This window comes from Ixodes scapularis, unplaced genomic scaffold (genome assembly GCF_016920785.2).
Source record: "Ixodes scapularis isolate PalLabHiFi unplaced genomic scaffold, ASM1692078v2 PGA_scaffold6__148_contigs__length_123643588, whole genome shotgun sequence".
NCBI classification, from domain to species: Eukaryota; Metazoa; Arthropoda; class Arachnida; order Ixodida; family Ixodidae; genus Ixodes; species Ixodes scapularis.
Genome location: NW_024609881.1, coordinates 65,954,541 through 65,968,312, shown reverse-complemented (window position 1 = coordinate 65,968,312; position 13,772 = coordinate 65,954,541). Strand labels below are relative to the sequence as shown.

The 13,772-nt window shown below is 41.5% G+C and overlaps 1 protein-coding gene across 1 annotated transcript in view; it reads right to left on the bottom strand.

The window, feature by feature from the left end:
* Positions 1-8,762, bottom strand: part of LOC121838507 (venom metalloproteinase antarease-like TpachMP_B) — a 48,974-nt gene extending 40,212 nt beyond the window's left edge. The window contains exons 1-7 of the mRNA XM_042294794.1: positions 8,714-8,762; positions 6,181-6,338; positions 5,068-5,160; positions 4,562-4,679; positions 3,498-3,539; positions 2,951-3,078; positions 2,740-2,811 (exon numbers count right to left, since the gene is read on the bottom strand). Of these exons, the coding sequence (XP_042150728.1) occupies positions 2,740-2,811; positions 2,951-3,078; positions 3,498-3,539; positions 4,562-4,679; positions 5,068-5,160; positions 6,181-6,338; positions 8,714-8,762 (660 nt within the window). The remainder of the gene's footprint in view (positions 1-2,739; positions 2,812-2,950; positions 3,079-3,497; positions 3,540-4,561; positions 4,680-5,067; positions 5,161-6,180; positions 6,339-8,713) is intronic.
* Positions 8,763-13,772: the final 5,010 nt, after the last annotated feature.

Below are 13,772 nucleotides of genomic sequence, written 5' to 3'. Positions count from 1 at the left end.
CACGTGTGAGCAGTAACTACTAGATGACTTAAAAATGGAACAGAAAAAATAAGCTTGTATCGTCGGCATACACAACTATTTCAGGAGTGTTTAGGATAGGTACAATGTCTTTAATAGAAATAATAAGAAAGAAGACGCAAAACAGACCCCTGTGGAACCCCATGCGAAATTTGTTCTCGCATGGAGTGGTATCCATTAAAGCACGTATATTGTGACCGACAAGATAAGTAACTACGTACCAAATCTAAAGCAACACCTCGAATTCCATAAAACTATAGTTTATAGAACAAAACATCATGTTAATTGAAATCAAACGCTTTTGTATAGTCTAAAAATATTCCAGTGGTAAATAGTTTATTTTAAAATTGTTGATTAATTTTCCTTTGATATTAAGTAGCGCCATTTCTGTTGACTTTTTTTCTTGAAAACCGTATTGCTCATTACAAAGGCATCTCTATCATTCAAAAATGTGCACAAGCGTTTCTTTATCAGATGTTCTAATACCTTCGAACACAAAGGAAGTACGGATATGGGCCTATAGTTAGTGATGTTGTCGGAAGAACCTGGGCTTTGTGCAAAACAGCAACTCTTGGAATTGTCATGCCATGGGGAAAAGTATTAGTTGCTAATGCATTGTGACATATATGCTGTAGAGGAGAACACAAAAGATGGGCGACAGCTCTGATTGGTATGGCCTTGATATAATCTGCTGCAATGAGTAACGTATTTCGTTAGTTTTTCTCGGTAACGCCTGCAATACTGCTGCAGTGCCCACGATGCATCTCAGAAAACAGAACAACTGATATCCGAATCTCGACTTTTGCTCGACCTGTGCTATTTCCCCTCTGAATTTAGCGGGAAAATTACGTCACATGACTTCATGTCACGTGACCTCTAGAACAATATTATTTCTCCGCTAGCGGAAAATTGACGCCACGTGACTTTGTGACTCGTGACCTACACTTGAATTCAGAAAAAAGTCGTCTAAGTGGGAAGGGTAAATAACTTGCGAATATTTTTATCTATTTTACTGCCATCGTCATTTTATACAAATTTCTAAACCTCTGGTAGTTTTTATATTAACTAAAAATTATTTTCATTATTTAGCTTTTCTATAAATAACTATGCTGAACGTATTTTTGCATCCGGTACAATTGTGTAAACCTGCTCTGCAGCACTATCATATAAAAAACACAACATTGTATCGAGCTGACCGATACAAAATTCTTCAAACCCAGAAAACACGAGCGTTAACAGCATGGTGGAGAATAAAAGTCAGGACGATTTAAAATCGTGATTTCTATCAAGGTTTCAATAGTGCTTTAAATCAAACCTGTTTCACTACAATAATTTGAATAAAAACATTTCCACAAAAGTAATCCCAAAATAGTTTTATACAGTGTGTCGAACCGCAAAAAATACGGGTTCGGTTACGGTTCAGGTTCAGGTAAATTTATTTTGTTCCGGTTGAGTTCCGGTTTGATTAATATGATCCGCGAACCGGTTCGGTGCGCTGAACCGGTTCGCGAACCGGTTCGGAAATTATAAATGACAAATTGCAACATCAAAATAACAAAATCAAAATAACATCAAAATAACATCAAAATAAATAAAAATTGCAACATCACGTTCTAGAAACGTGTTATGAAATGAGCACACAGCAGCATTTAGGATTTTCGAGATTGTAGGAAAATGAAATCCCGTGATGCGATTTTTTTTTCTTTGCATAGCCTTCCAATTCTTTTTCTTCCGTGCAAGCCGCGACCAGCGCAATACTGGTTCCTATGTCAAGATTCATGGATTCAGCGTTTGTCAGGATTCATGGATGCAGCGTTTATATTCCTAAGACTGAGTGGAGAAGAAAAATATGTAAGCGAGGTGTGTGTCAGTTGACGGCACTTAAAAAACAAATGGCATTGATAGCACATTCATTGTCAACAGCGCGTGGCCGAACCGTTTTAACATGAGCCGGTAACCGTTATTTTTTTCCGGTTCAGTTCCGGTTCGGGTTCATCGCGATAGCAATATAACGGTTCGGGTTCGGGTTCAGTTCCGGAAAAAATACCGGTTGGGTTCCGGTTTTCGGTTCGGTTCGGTTCCGGTTCGACACCCTGGTTTTATTATTTACCAACTTTCTATCTCTCGATGCATTGTATATTCATTGTTTTCTTTTTACATCAAGGAATCGCTAAACAAAACAAAAAATCTCATAACGCACTCAAATCAAGCATAAAGCAGTCGTCAGAGCAAATCGCAGCCCCACATATTTAGCTATTTTTGTGTTCTACAAAGTCAAATTTTACTAAAAAAAAAGCTAATTAAGCCGAACTTTAAATTTACAGTAATTATTTCTTCCGGAATATTTTCAGTGGTCGGGTAGATTTATTAGTCAACCAGTCGTGATCAGAAATACATCTAGTGATCAAATGCAGTAATTTATAGCTATACTAATGCAAAATAAATTAATCTGGTAGAACGCAAATGAATCTGATTTAAATCATAGGCATCCTATAATTTATAGTTAAACAAATAATTATTGTATCCCGCTCACTCGAGTCCCCTTAGAAAAGCGCAATCTGATCCAAAAGGTTTGGAATAAAAAAGTCGACTTTATATGACAAAAATTTTGTTTTCTTCTAAAAAATTTCAGTTTACAATTGTCTTGCACTCTTGGCGGCCATAACAAGACTTTCAAATTGAAAGATACCAATGTGTTAGGCTTGGACAATGAATACGCACCTGAAACCGGTATATTCCAACAAGCTGGAGGTTTATTCGGGGCTTGCGAACCGTCTTGAAGATTGCATTCACCTTCGTGGAAGAAATAAGGGATTCGAACGGATGTCAGCAATCGGAGCATGAAAGCCTCAATAAGCACATTTTGTTTGGTCAATGGACACTAGCATTACTATATTATTTCTGAACAAGAACAAATGCAAACCATACGCACGATGTTCATTAGCCTTATGATGTATCGAGCCTGTAGATATTTGCTTTCCTGGAGGGACTTGTGTATTACACTGTCCAACATGACGTACATTTCAGGTCGCCACACGGTGGGTGGCTCTGCAGGGTAACCTAGAAGGTTTCAAATCATGAAATGTCCTCAGTGCGTCGCAAGTTTAGAATTAACTGTGTAATCATTTTTTTTAATATGCACGATGCGAGAAAAATTTTAGCTTGTTTTCTGTGCAAGATAGTGAAACTGTCTTTCCCATTGAAAGTTTTCGAATTCATTATATCATCAAAGTGCGGTCTCGAATTGTAGTTACACGTGCAGCACCAGCTGACGTCTACGGAATTATTTCAAAGCAAAAACCTAAAGAAGAAAAATTAGGGTTTCTACTGTGTACAGAAAATTGCATCAACGTTATCAAATGGCCAGTATGTATGCCGCGCATGTAACTGGAATTGCAGCCTGCTCCTTGGTGTTTGTACAATTGGTTGAGAGGACTGCTGAGAAATGTTAAATGGTTTACAAAAAAAAATAGGCTTACTTTTTGACGGTAGACTTTCATGGGAACGTTCTTCAATGGGAACTGTAAATATCATAGTGATACTTAATGTAATAAATAATCACAGTCAAAGGTTATAACTTTTCAAAGGCATTCTTCTTCAGCAAAATTATAGAGGGACAGTTCGTGTTTTGCTGTCAATTAGCTTTTGTTTGTATTTTCCTTTTTGCTGGCCCGTTTTTGCGGTTTTTAGTCGTTAAGATATCTTCAAGATAATTTTCTCAAATTGTTACAATATCCGATGTCAGTGCATATGTTTTTATCTAAATACCATCGCCTCAAAATTGAACCATGCCGGAATAAAGTAGATAACTCTTCTTGTTTAAAAAAAAAGACGACGAAGTGATATTTTTGCACATGTTACCTAAAAAGAAAGTATAATTAAGCAAAATGATATAAGGAATGTTCAAGTTTCAGGGTATTCCGCGTCATAAATATAATTTGTAGAAACATATTTTCTCGGCACTCCTAAGTCTACCAATTAAATTATTCAGAAAAAACAGAACGGCAACTTTGAACGCTCTTAAAGTGTGTTATCTTCATTGTATGTATGTAAGAACTTCTTTTCTGATTGCCAAACCACAGACCTCTTCCGTTGACTCAGAAAGTGCTAATTATTGGTAAGATTTAAGATCATACATGCTCTAATACACTGAATACTCTGAACATCGGATTACTTACTCAGATCACTTATACAGGGGCCGTTGAAATGATGCAAGTAAAAAAAAATAAAGAAATACTGACGGGCCGTCGCCTTTGCAAGCACTCCTCCTCTTCATTTTCCAATGATAATCAATAAATGCGCACATTTCGCCATGTATAAAACAGAATGCGTGGTTAGACAAAAACAGAAGGTGAACTTATTGATCGAGAGAATAAATGGCAAATAAGTGAGAGGGTATTGACACCGCACGCGACGCGAACGCTGAAGTGAGGAATTCGGTCGTACTTTTAAAATTTCTAAGCATTTTCGCTTCTGGAAGCCTAGCCTTTAAAGGTCGAATTTTCAATAAATATCTAGTGTAGCGATTGATTCAGCCACTTACTTTCCAAGTGGATTGCCTCCTCAGGCGTCGGGAGCGGAAATATTCTGTGAGGGATTCGGCCGGATTTGTCATGTATTCGCAATGGCTCAATTCCATGTGTAAAGTTTAGGTAGCCTTCCTGTTAAAAAAGTGAAAGATTTCTGAATATTGCAAGCATTGCCCGTTGCAGACTGTTTGTGAATCGCTAACCAAACATTTCATCCTCATTAAAAATTCAATTGGTTAGGAAGCAATTTATGAAGAACTTATTCTTAATAATTATTTTAAAGTTCCCATAAATAATGTTCTATATACGCTGTGGCGACGTGAACTTCCAATATGCTTAATACACATTCATTTTTACGAAACTTAAAAAAGCACTACAGGTTTATAAAATGTCCGCGAAAATCTATGTAGTCAACAAATAAAAGATTTATAAATAACGATTGCATAACCTCCTGTACATTTGTATAACCATATTTTTGGTTCCCATGCCAATATATACTTTAAAAAATATTTGTACATACCATTTCAATTCCCGCATTTGTTTCTGTAATTGTAAAGGAAGCTTTGTGTTCCGAATTTTCATAAACACTATTACGTATATCTGTAGTATCCATCTAAAAAGAACATATTATGAGTAAAATAACTGCGAAGTGATATTCATAATAGTGGCAGCTGAAATGCTAAATGGTTATTTTTATAGCCATGCTATTTATGGCTAAGGTTTTGTGGGTTTTTCGTGTGCGTCAATAAAAACTGAGTTCACGAATATGGTGCAAAATCTCTTTATTTTATGAAAAAGCTTATGTCTCATCACCTGGATACGCGTTTTCAGTAGAATATTTATCAATAGGCTCCATTTTCAGTAGAGTAGTTATCAATAGGCTCCATTCTCAAGATCAGTACACTCTCACCTACATAATAAAGGTTTCTCATAGATTTGGCGTTGTGCGACCCGCGTCGGATATGTCTACTCTCGCTCTCCCCTCTCCTAGTAGTCGCCCCAAGCACTTGCGAGCCTAGTTTCCGTTCCTTCCGCTCTCACGGATTGGCGGTCTCGTCGCGCGTGTCTACTTTCCGCCGGGCGGCGGTCCCGTTGCGGTTGTCTTTTTTCCTCCGGCTCGTCACGACGACCACCGATCAAGACAATAAATCTGGTCGTACCTCTGTTCAAAATGCTTTGACACGTTAGTGTCGTGTGCTAAACAGCTTCTCTGGTCAATCACATTTACAGAGTGGAATTGCTCATGCCTTTTTTTTTGCAAACTATGGCAATTTATAAAAACTCAGTGAACGATTACATTCAATGAATTTCAACAAGACGCAGAACGAATATCGCGGTGAATAATTGCATGACTTATCGAGGAAGTAAAACTTTCTCTAAGGTTGCAAAAAAGAAATCGTGGGAGTCAGCACGTCAGTTAAACAAATCTGTGTTATTTGCGTTATTTTTAGCGGAGACAATTCAACTTGAACGGTATTTTGAAATGTACGAAAACCTCCAAAGACACTAGCGGACACATCAAATAACTTCTGAGCGATTAAACAGGGGGAATGTTTATTTTCTAATTAAATTAAGTGAATTTCCAACAATGAGGCGGAAGCATGCTTTCTTGTGCAAGGTAATGTTTCCTTACCAATTCGTGAATCACGTCTCCATAACTAGTCTCTGAAAAATAGAGACTCTCCCCTAAAACGCTAGATTCTTCCAAGTCTATGACGTAGTCTTCAGAAAGTTGAACAGCGCCTCTTGAGTTGCCGCTTCTGCTTTGAATCAGAACCGGATACACGACACCTGGAACGTAACTGCTCCTGTTATTCGACCGTTCCAAACTCGCAACAATCTTCTGGGTACAGAGGAACCAAAACAAAGCGTTTGTCACAAATAAGTCATTGTGTTTTTCATATAAAAAAAAATCGTACCTAGATCTCCCAGCAATGTTCCCTATCACAAAGGACAATTAACTCAACAAAAATAAGAAAGCCCTTCTGCAATGACAAGACGTTGGAAACGTAATGCAATAAAAGAAACCACGGGAAGCAAGCCTATACTCATGTGAATAGTTCGAACGGATCAGATTTCTAAACTTGAAAAATCTATTAGAGTGCCATTCCACATAAAACAAAGGAACTGAACAATCTAGATTACCTTGTTGCCAAGTTTTTATTAATAATGGTTATAATCTTTATCTTTTGTACCACGCCTACGTTCCTGTTCTTGCGAAAAAGTTTTGGATATCTGTCAAACTTTTCGCTTTTCAGCGCTCTAATTTTACGGCACCATGATGAATGGAACATCGTTTCGTGACGGTGACAGACGTTTGGTAACTCCGATTGTACACGTAATCTGAACAAACAGAGGCTAAGAAAAGCGCGAAGTCTAATTTTCTTAAATGCCCAACAACGCGGAATGATTCCTGGCAGTTTGGAACTCCGTAAAACACAAACATTACGTGATTGTACATTCTGTGCACGTACTATGCATTAATAAGCCACATTTGCATCCTCTCTTAATTTGTAGGTGTAATAGGAGGAACCAAGTGCATGGTCTTTACGAAGACCTGACGTACGTCAGACCTTGAATACGCGAACTGCTTCCGGTAAGATGACCTCGGTGTCGCTTTGTACCTATGTGTGACGCCCTTTGGCTCGCTGAGCTGTGGAGTACGATGCCTTTAGAAATCGTCTGTGACTTGTGCGTTCAGGATCCTATCGCACCATACATTAAAAGTAATCCCGAGGATTCCACAAACGACCTCACAGGAGCCAAAGTGTCATGCTCTCAGATGTCACGACCCTTGCGCTTGGTGCTAGAATTTCTCGCCAAAATTACGATGGAAAGCTCGTACTTTTGGCTCGTACCACCACCGCTGCGACACCGCCAGAATGCTGGCAGACGGCATGGAACATATATTACGTCAAAGTGCGGAAATAGACGGACAACTTTTTTAGAACGCGGAACGCGGCTAACGGCGCTGCTCGCTACACACCATTCTTTGGAGCCAGCTGTACTTAAGAACGCTGCTTAAGCTACGTTGCTTTGACAAATCTCTATAAAAAAAAAAAGAAAAGAATGACCATATTTGGTTAAGAGTACAAGAATTTCGTTCGCAACTTCTATGTCACAGATATAAAAAAAGAAAAATTATATAATCACTAGGTTTGCGTTAACCTAGTCGCAATTTTATTTTGCTTGTGTTTTTGAAGACATTTGGATGTAGTACCGGGTGTCTCAACTAGCGGCAAAACTCTTTAAATCAACCGCATAATTCGGTTTCTTAACCTATCGCGCTTCGATGTTTCGCAGTTTTGCCCACAGGTGGTGCATTTGTTCTATAAAATTTGCAAAAAGCGAACTTACCTGAGGGAAATGTAAAGAAAGGCTTAACTCCTATGAAAACGTAGCGATGTCACCAGTTTTAAGTTAATAGTGTGCCATATTGATTGAAGACCGGTGGTTTGGCTAGGTTTCCACAGGTATTACGACTATTGCTTTTTTTACTTTTTCCTCAGGTAAGTTCACTCTTTGCAAATTTTATAGAAACATATGCGCCGCCTGTGGGAAACGCAGCACAAAATCATAGCGCGAGGGGTTAAGAAACCGAATTTTGCGGTCGATTTAAATAGCCTGGCCGCTATTTGAAACACCCAATAGGATATCAACGTATTAAAGTATCCGAATCAACCCGTACTTTTATCGGGGAGATATAGCGGCATATATTTATATGAGGCCGCTCCTACAATCATTGGCAACCTAAGTGAAGGACGTGCTGACTGACGAGCATCTCGTTATTTCTTCTCATCCAGTAGGATCGCGGTATTAGAGGATAAGAACACAGAAGAAGCCATCACGACGTAAGAATCAAGACTATAATATTAAGCCACACGCTGCGCGTCTTATTTGTTAGCGACTATGAAGGAATCTATGAATACGATCAATGCACTATGTCTACCGAAGCCTATTTAAACCCTACGCCTTTCGGGGGTATGTTGCATGCCGTAATACAAATTATTTCTCGTCTGCAATATTGTGTGCGGATTTTCCATGATAACTGTTTATCGGGCCAAAAGCTCGGAGGCTTATGCCTAGGAGAAACGTGAAATTCGATTTTACATTTCTTAGTAAAACCCCATGCGGAAGCGTCTACATAAATAGAATCAATACATCACCGGCGTGAGCAGTAGCAACGATGAAAATGGTGAGTGTAGCGGAATACATTTTCTGTCATAAAAACGTACGTGAAGGAGAGAAACACACTTGGAAATGTAAGAATGGCTTTGTCAGGAGCCTTTTTAAAGGGTGAAAAGGTTAAGCGCCCTTTAAAACATTACACAAAATGCAAGATAGTGAAAACAATACGTCAAATGACGCACACAGGAAGTTGCATTTATTATGTTGTTAAAGACAGCTTTTGCACACCGGCAATGGACCTTTTTCCAACGTCAGAGCCATCTCGTGGCAGTCTCAATAGCTCCAATTTCTCCGTACTAATGACGGTGATAGAAGATCAAGATCGTCTACCTTCAAACACTCCCGATTTTGTTAATCAAAGACGACTTACAAGGACAAACTTTTAAAATAAATTCTCAGCTTCTCTGCGGCATTATTTCAAAGACGCTCGCTTCTCAAAAGTCGCAGAAGCTGCGTAGCGCCGCCATTAGAGCGCCGAGTTTGGCTCTGCTCGTGGTAGGTGAGACTAAATATTGAAACGGGTCTATTGAAGCGGGCGTCAAAAAGGAGACAACTGCGCTTTGGTTATTGCGGTAGAGACTAAACATGGCTTGCATTGACGTCACATCAGCGGCCATTCTGGTGGCCATTGCTTGCTGAGCACGTGGCTTCTGCATTACTGCATGAAAATAAGTATGTAATATGACGTCACATGCCGGACACACATAAACGCCGCGGTTAACGAGACATGTTAATGTCACGAAACTGGCCCGTCGGAGACGCGGAAAAATAAACCAGCTGTTTTCAACAAATGACTTCCTCAAATCTCTCGTCGCTTCGATAGAAAAAAGTGCGATTCCATACACGGAATAACAGTGATAGCACGTAAAACCGAGATTAAACAATCGTGCATTGTATGACCTTTATCTGACTTGCTACTAGAGAAGGTCAGAGCAGCTCTCGAGGGCTACGTTTACTCAAGTGATTTCTATTGACACATTAACGACCGAGTTGGCATCGCGCGCGTCTCCCGCGGGAAGGCATGGCGCTAGGGCCCCACTAGCCAAATTTCTCGCTTTATCTTTCTCCTCTCTTCTAGAACGTTCCTATCTTGTAATGTATCGCTCGTTCATGTTCGGAATGTTTTAGAATGCAGACTATGTACAGAAGAAGGTGAATTTGGCAACATTGGGTCACTTGTCCCTAGTCACCGTCACGGGATGCACGCTGTTCTTTTTGCTTTAGTTACGGGTGCGAGTTCACCTTATTGTACCTTTATTTTCAGTTTTTAAATGAACCTACTATTTTATCCGTGATAATACAGTAATGCCCAGGGAAGACACCCAAAACTGTAGGAAGATCGGGAGGTATCCAGGGCTGCTCAGTAGATGACGCCACTGTGTTCATTCTTTGTAAGCGGTCGCAGGCGTGTCAAAACGACCATTCGCCTGGTCGTTTTGGATCACTAGCCTAAATCCACTACGGAGCATCCGATTCGCGCGGAGCCACCGCGCCTCCGACTCCACCTGCGGAAGACGATAGGCTTCCGGCAGTGACCAAATGTCGTCCCGGCATTCCCCATAGCGCTGGGCTATCCTCATTTCTGGAAAGCGTGATCACGCGTCGGTCGATCGCCGTTCCCCTCATGCTCGGCGAGGCAGGAAGTTTCATCTTCCAGAGATTGGGTTCCACTCGGCTCCGGGAAGATCAGCCGATCGAGATCAGCACTCTCAAGAAAAGAGGGTGTCAAAAGGTGTATTCTTACACCCTTTGTCCTATATAATACTCCCCAAAACTTCAATTTGACGTACAGCGCCCTACAGTCAAACAGACGGCCCGAAATTTTACGAGAAGTAAAACGTAAAATGTACGTTTTACTGACAACAAGAAAAATAATTCGGGTTTTCTTGGCCCTACTGTAAAAACTCGGTGTTTCCTTTATGTGGTCTTTGTTACGTACTTTAGCTATTTAAAATGTTGTACCACACGGCTATCAAGACCCTCGTAACATTTTGGGCCGTCAGTTTGACTGTAGGGCGCTGTACGTCGAATTGAAATTTTGGGTTGTATTATATGGGACAAAGGGTGTAACGACACACCTTTCGACACCCTTTTTTCTTGAGAGTGAGGGCGTTCCGAACCCTAAATCAGATTCGGCGCTGCCCTAAAGGACGTGCGAAAGACATCCGGGTTGATCTCAAACGACCAGTGGCGAACGCGCCCTCCCAAAAAGTGGATGCCGGAACACGCCAAAACGACGAGTGGAATTCGTCATTACTCAAACGCAAATCTCTTAAAAAAAAAAAAAAACAACCTTGAAGGGACTATGAAGACAACTTTAAAGTTCAGTGAAACGATTGATATGAACGCCAAGTGCTTGCGCGTCACACAAATTAATTGAATTGAACCAGCAACAATCACATCGGGACCGGTGAGAGCGACGCCCGAGACTGCGGAAAAATCCAGCTTATGAATGCCGTGAACCGTGACATCAATTGAGGCACGTCGGGCGATTGGTCGAAATGAACGGAGTCTTCTTGTACTCGTTTTTGATCCTAAGTTGTCAAAAAATATTTCGTGTTATTCCTTACTTGGTAAGAACAAAAGATTTATGTTCTTGACATAACAAATTGCTACATTACAATAAAATATTATTTCAGTCCGCGGTCGCGCGGAGTGAAGAGACTGAATAGCATATTGAGGTATTTAGCGCACAAGGTAGAAAGAAGAAGGACAGGACAGAAAAGAGCGCTACTCACAACTACGTTTACTGATAAAAAGGGAAGAGAAAGAAAACACCTAAATAATCCGCCGCGGACTCGTGCACCTGCCACAGCCCCGTGAATGATAGCGGCTAGTTCATCCAGGCTCGTGCGGGCCCTTCACTGTTTGTTCAAGGAATTTCCTTTCCTTGTTTGTTAGCGTAACGGATTCAACGCTAATACAGTTCCTGTCCTCACGAAGGATGTAGAAGGCCTCCAATACCTCGCGGGTCAATTTGTCTTTGTTCTTCCCCAAGATGTTGGTCTCACGGAATAATGGTCTGCATTTGCATTCCCTGCAATGGAGAGGAAGATTTCCGCCCACTGTAGCCTTCAAGGAGTAATCATGCTCCCGGAGGCGGTCATTGAGGCATCTGCCCGTTTGGCCTATGTAGCTCTTGCCACACGAAAGAGGTATCTTATACACGACGCCCGAAGCGCATGGTAGGAATTCGTTTGCATGCTTCTTGGTGCACGTGGGTTTTGTGGTACCCTCAGCATGCAACTTCTTCTTTCTACCTTGTGCGCTAAATACCTCAATATGTTAGACTACCAACTAGCCCAAATGTCAACCTTACTGCAGACTGAATAGCTGAGAGCCTTTCAAGGGAAGCTAAAACAATGCTTGAAAAAAATAAAAACGAGTTAGAGGAGAATTCTAGAGTATTTTTATCCCGTGATTTTAAATACCACGTTAATTTCCATGAAGATTTATACTAAACGTGAGAAAACCTCCAAATCCTCCGGCCAGTAGTGACGTCGTACTAGGATCTTTGGGCCGCCAAACGCGTGTCGCTCCTTTGGGCAGCGCGTGCAATCGGAAGCTTGCAAGGTGTATTTTTCCACACTGACGTCAGTCGTGACGTCTATTTCTGACCTTTTCGAAGAGAGCAAGAATGCACGCGCATAGCTTTGACAGGTGCTGAAGATGCGTCACAGCAGGAATTCCGAAAACTCCTAGTATCGCGCCACGCCCCGTGCACTTTGATATTAACTTTCAAAAATAATTTCTGCAACCTCCATGCATCAAATTGAAAAATAATCTCGATATTCGTGATCTTGGAGGCCACATGAAGACAGTTTTGGTGAATTTCCTTAAATACAAAACCGCTTCAGTCTCCTGAGGAGCATTTAGTGTGGTACAGGTAAACAAATTGTGTTTTTTTGTTTCTTGAGGAAAAACAAAATTGGCAAATCATTGTGTTCTGTTCGGTTTGTGGCGCGGCTCTTAGTTCCGCGCTCGAATGGAGTTGCAGAAACTGTTCCAGGCTGTCGCCACTGCAGTTTCCAATACTCATCAGGGTCCATTTTAAAAAAAAGCTTCCGTCATACCAAGTTTAGCACGCCGCAATCTTTCCGGCACATCCATTCAGCTTTTCATCCAAAGGGACCTTTTTGCGCCTGTGGTGTACTGATACATCGGTACATGTCCCTGCCGGAGTCCAAAACTCCGTCGCTTTCACGCCGAGCCTCCTCGAGCAGGACCATACTTTCGTCATGTGTTGGCTTATAGCGAGTTCGTTTCACGGCACTCGTGCCCACGCGTGCCCACTCGCAGCGTGGAACGGGTTCGTTTCGGCCGGCGCTCCACGAGTGGTTGCACTTTCCGAGTTCGTTTCAGCGCTGACACCCCACGCGTGCATGCACTCGCTGCACCGAGAAAATCGGGAGTGCGCCAAAATGCAATCCCGTCATGCCTCGCTCCGGCGGGGCCGGCGAGGGGCGGGAGCAGACGACGAGGGTTCGTCTGCTACGATGTGTCGCGGAACCGAACGGAAAAAAAAAAAAGATTTTCTGATAGAAATCGCGTCCCGCGGGCAACGAAATCAAACGCGAGCTTGAATTGTGAGCGTCTGCTATTTCACGAAGGAAGCAAGTGACAACCCGTGCTTTATTTGCAGGTTTTAAATCGCTCTGTTGCCGTACAAACGCTGAAATATACCAGTGTGTAAAGAAATGCTCAGAACAAACGCAACTGCGGCCCCCGGGGTGCCTATCACCATCCGTGTGCGGGTGGAAAATTTAAAATTTGTCGATAAAACTCCCCCAGCAGAAACCTCTGACTGCCGAATAAGCATCAGAGAAAGTTAAAGATGGTGACTTTACCCGAGGATTGGGCAACATCATCATGTTTAACATTTACCTACGTCAGCTAACTTGCCCCGTCGTATTTTGTTCGAGAAAGCTCTCGTTCTCGACGCCCTCACCAAGGCTAATATCTAATCTGACGATCCAAATCGAAAGTCACAGTTTTGCTGGATATTCCAACAGGCTAGTTTTAAGCCGTACCCTTTTA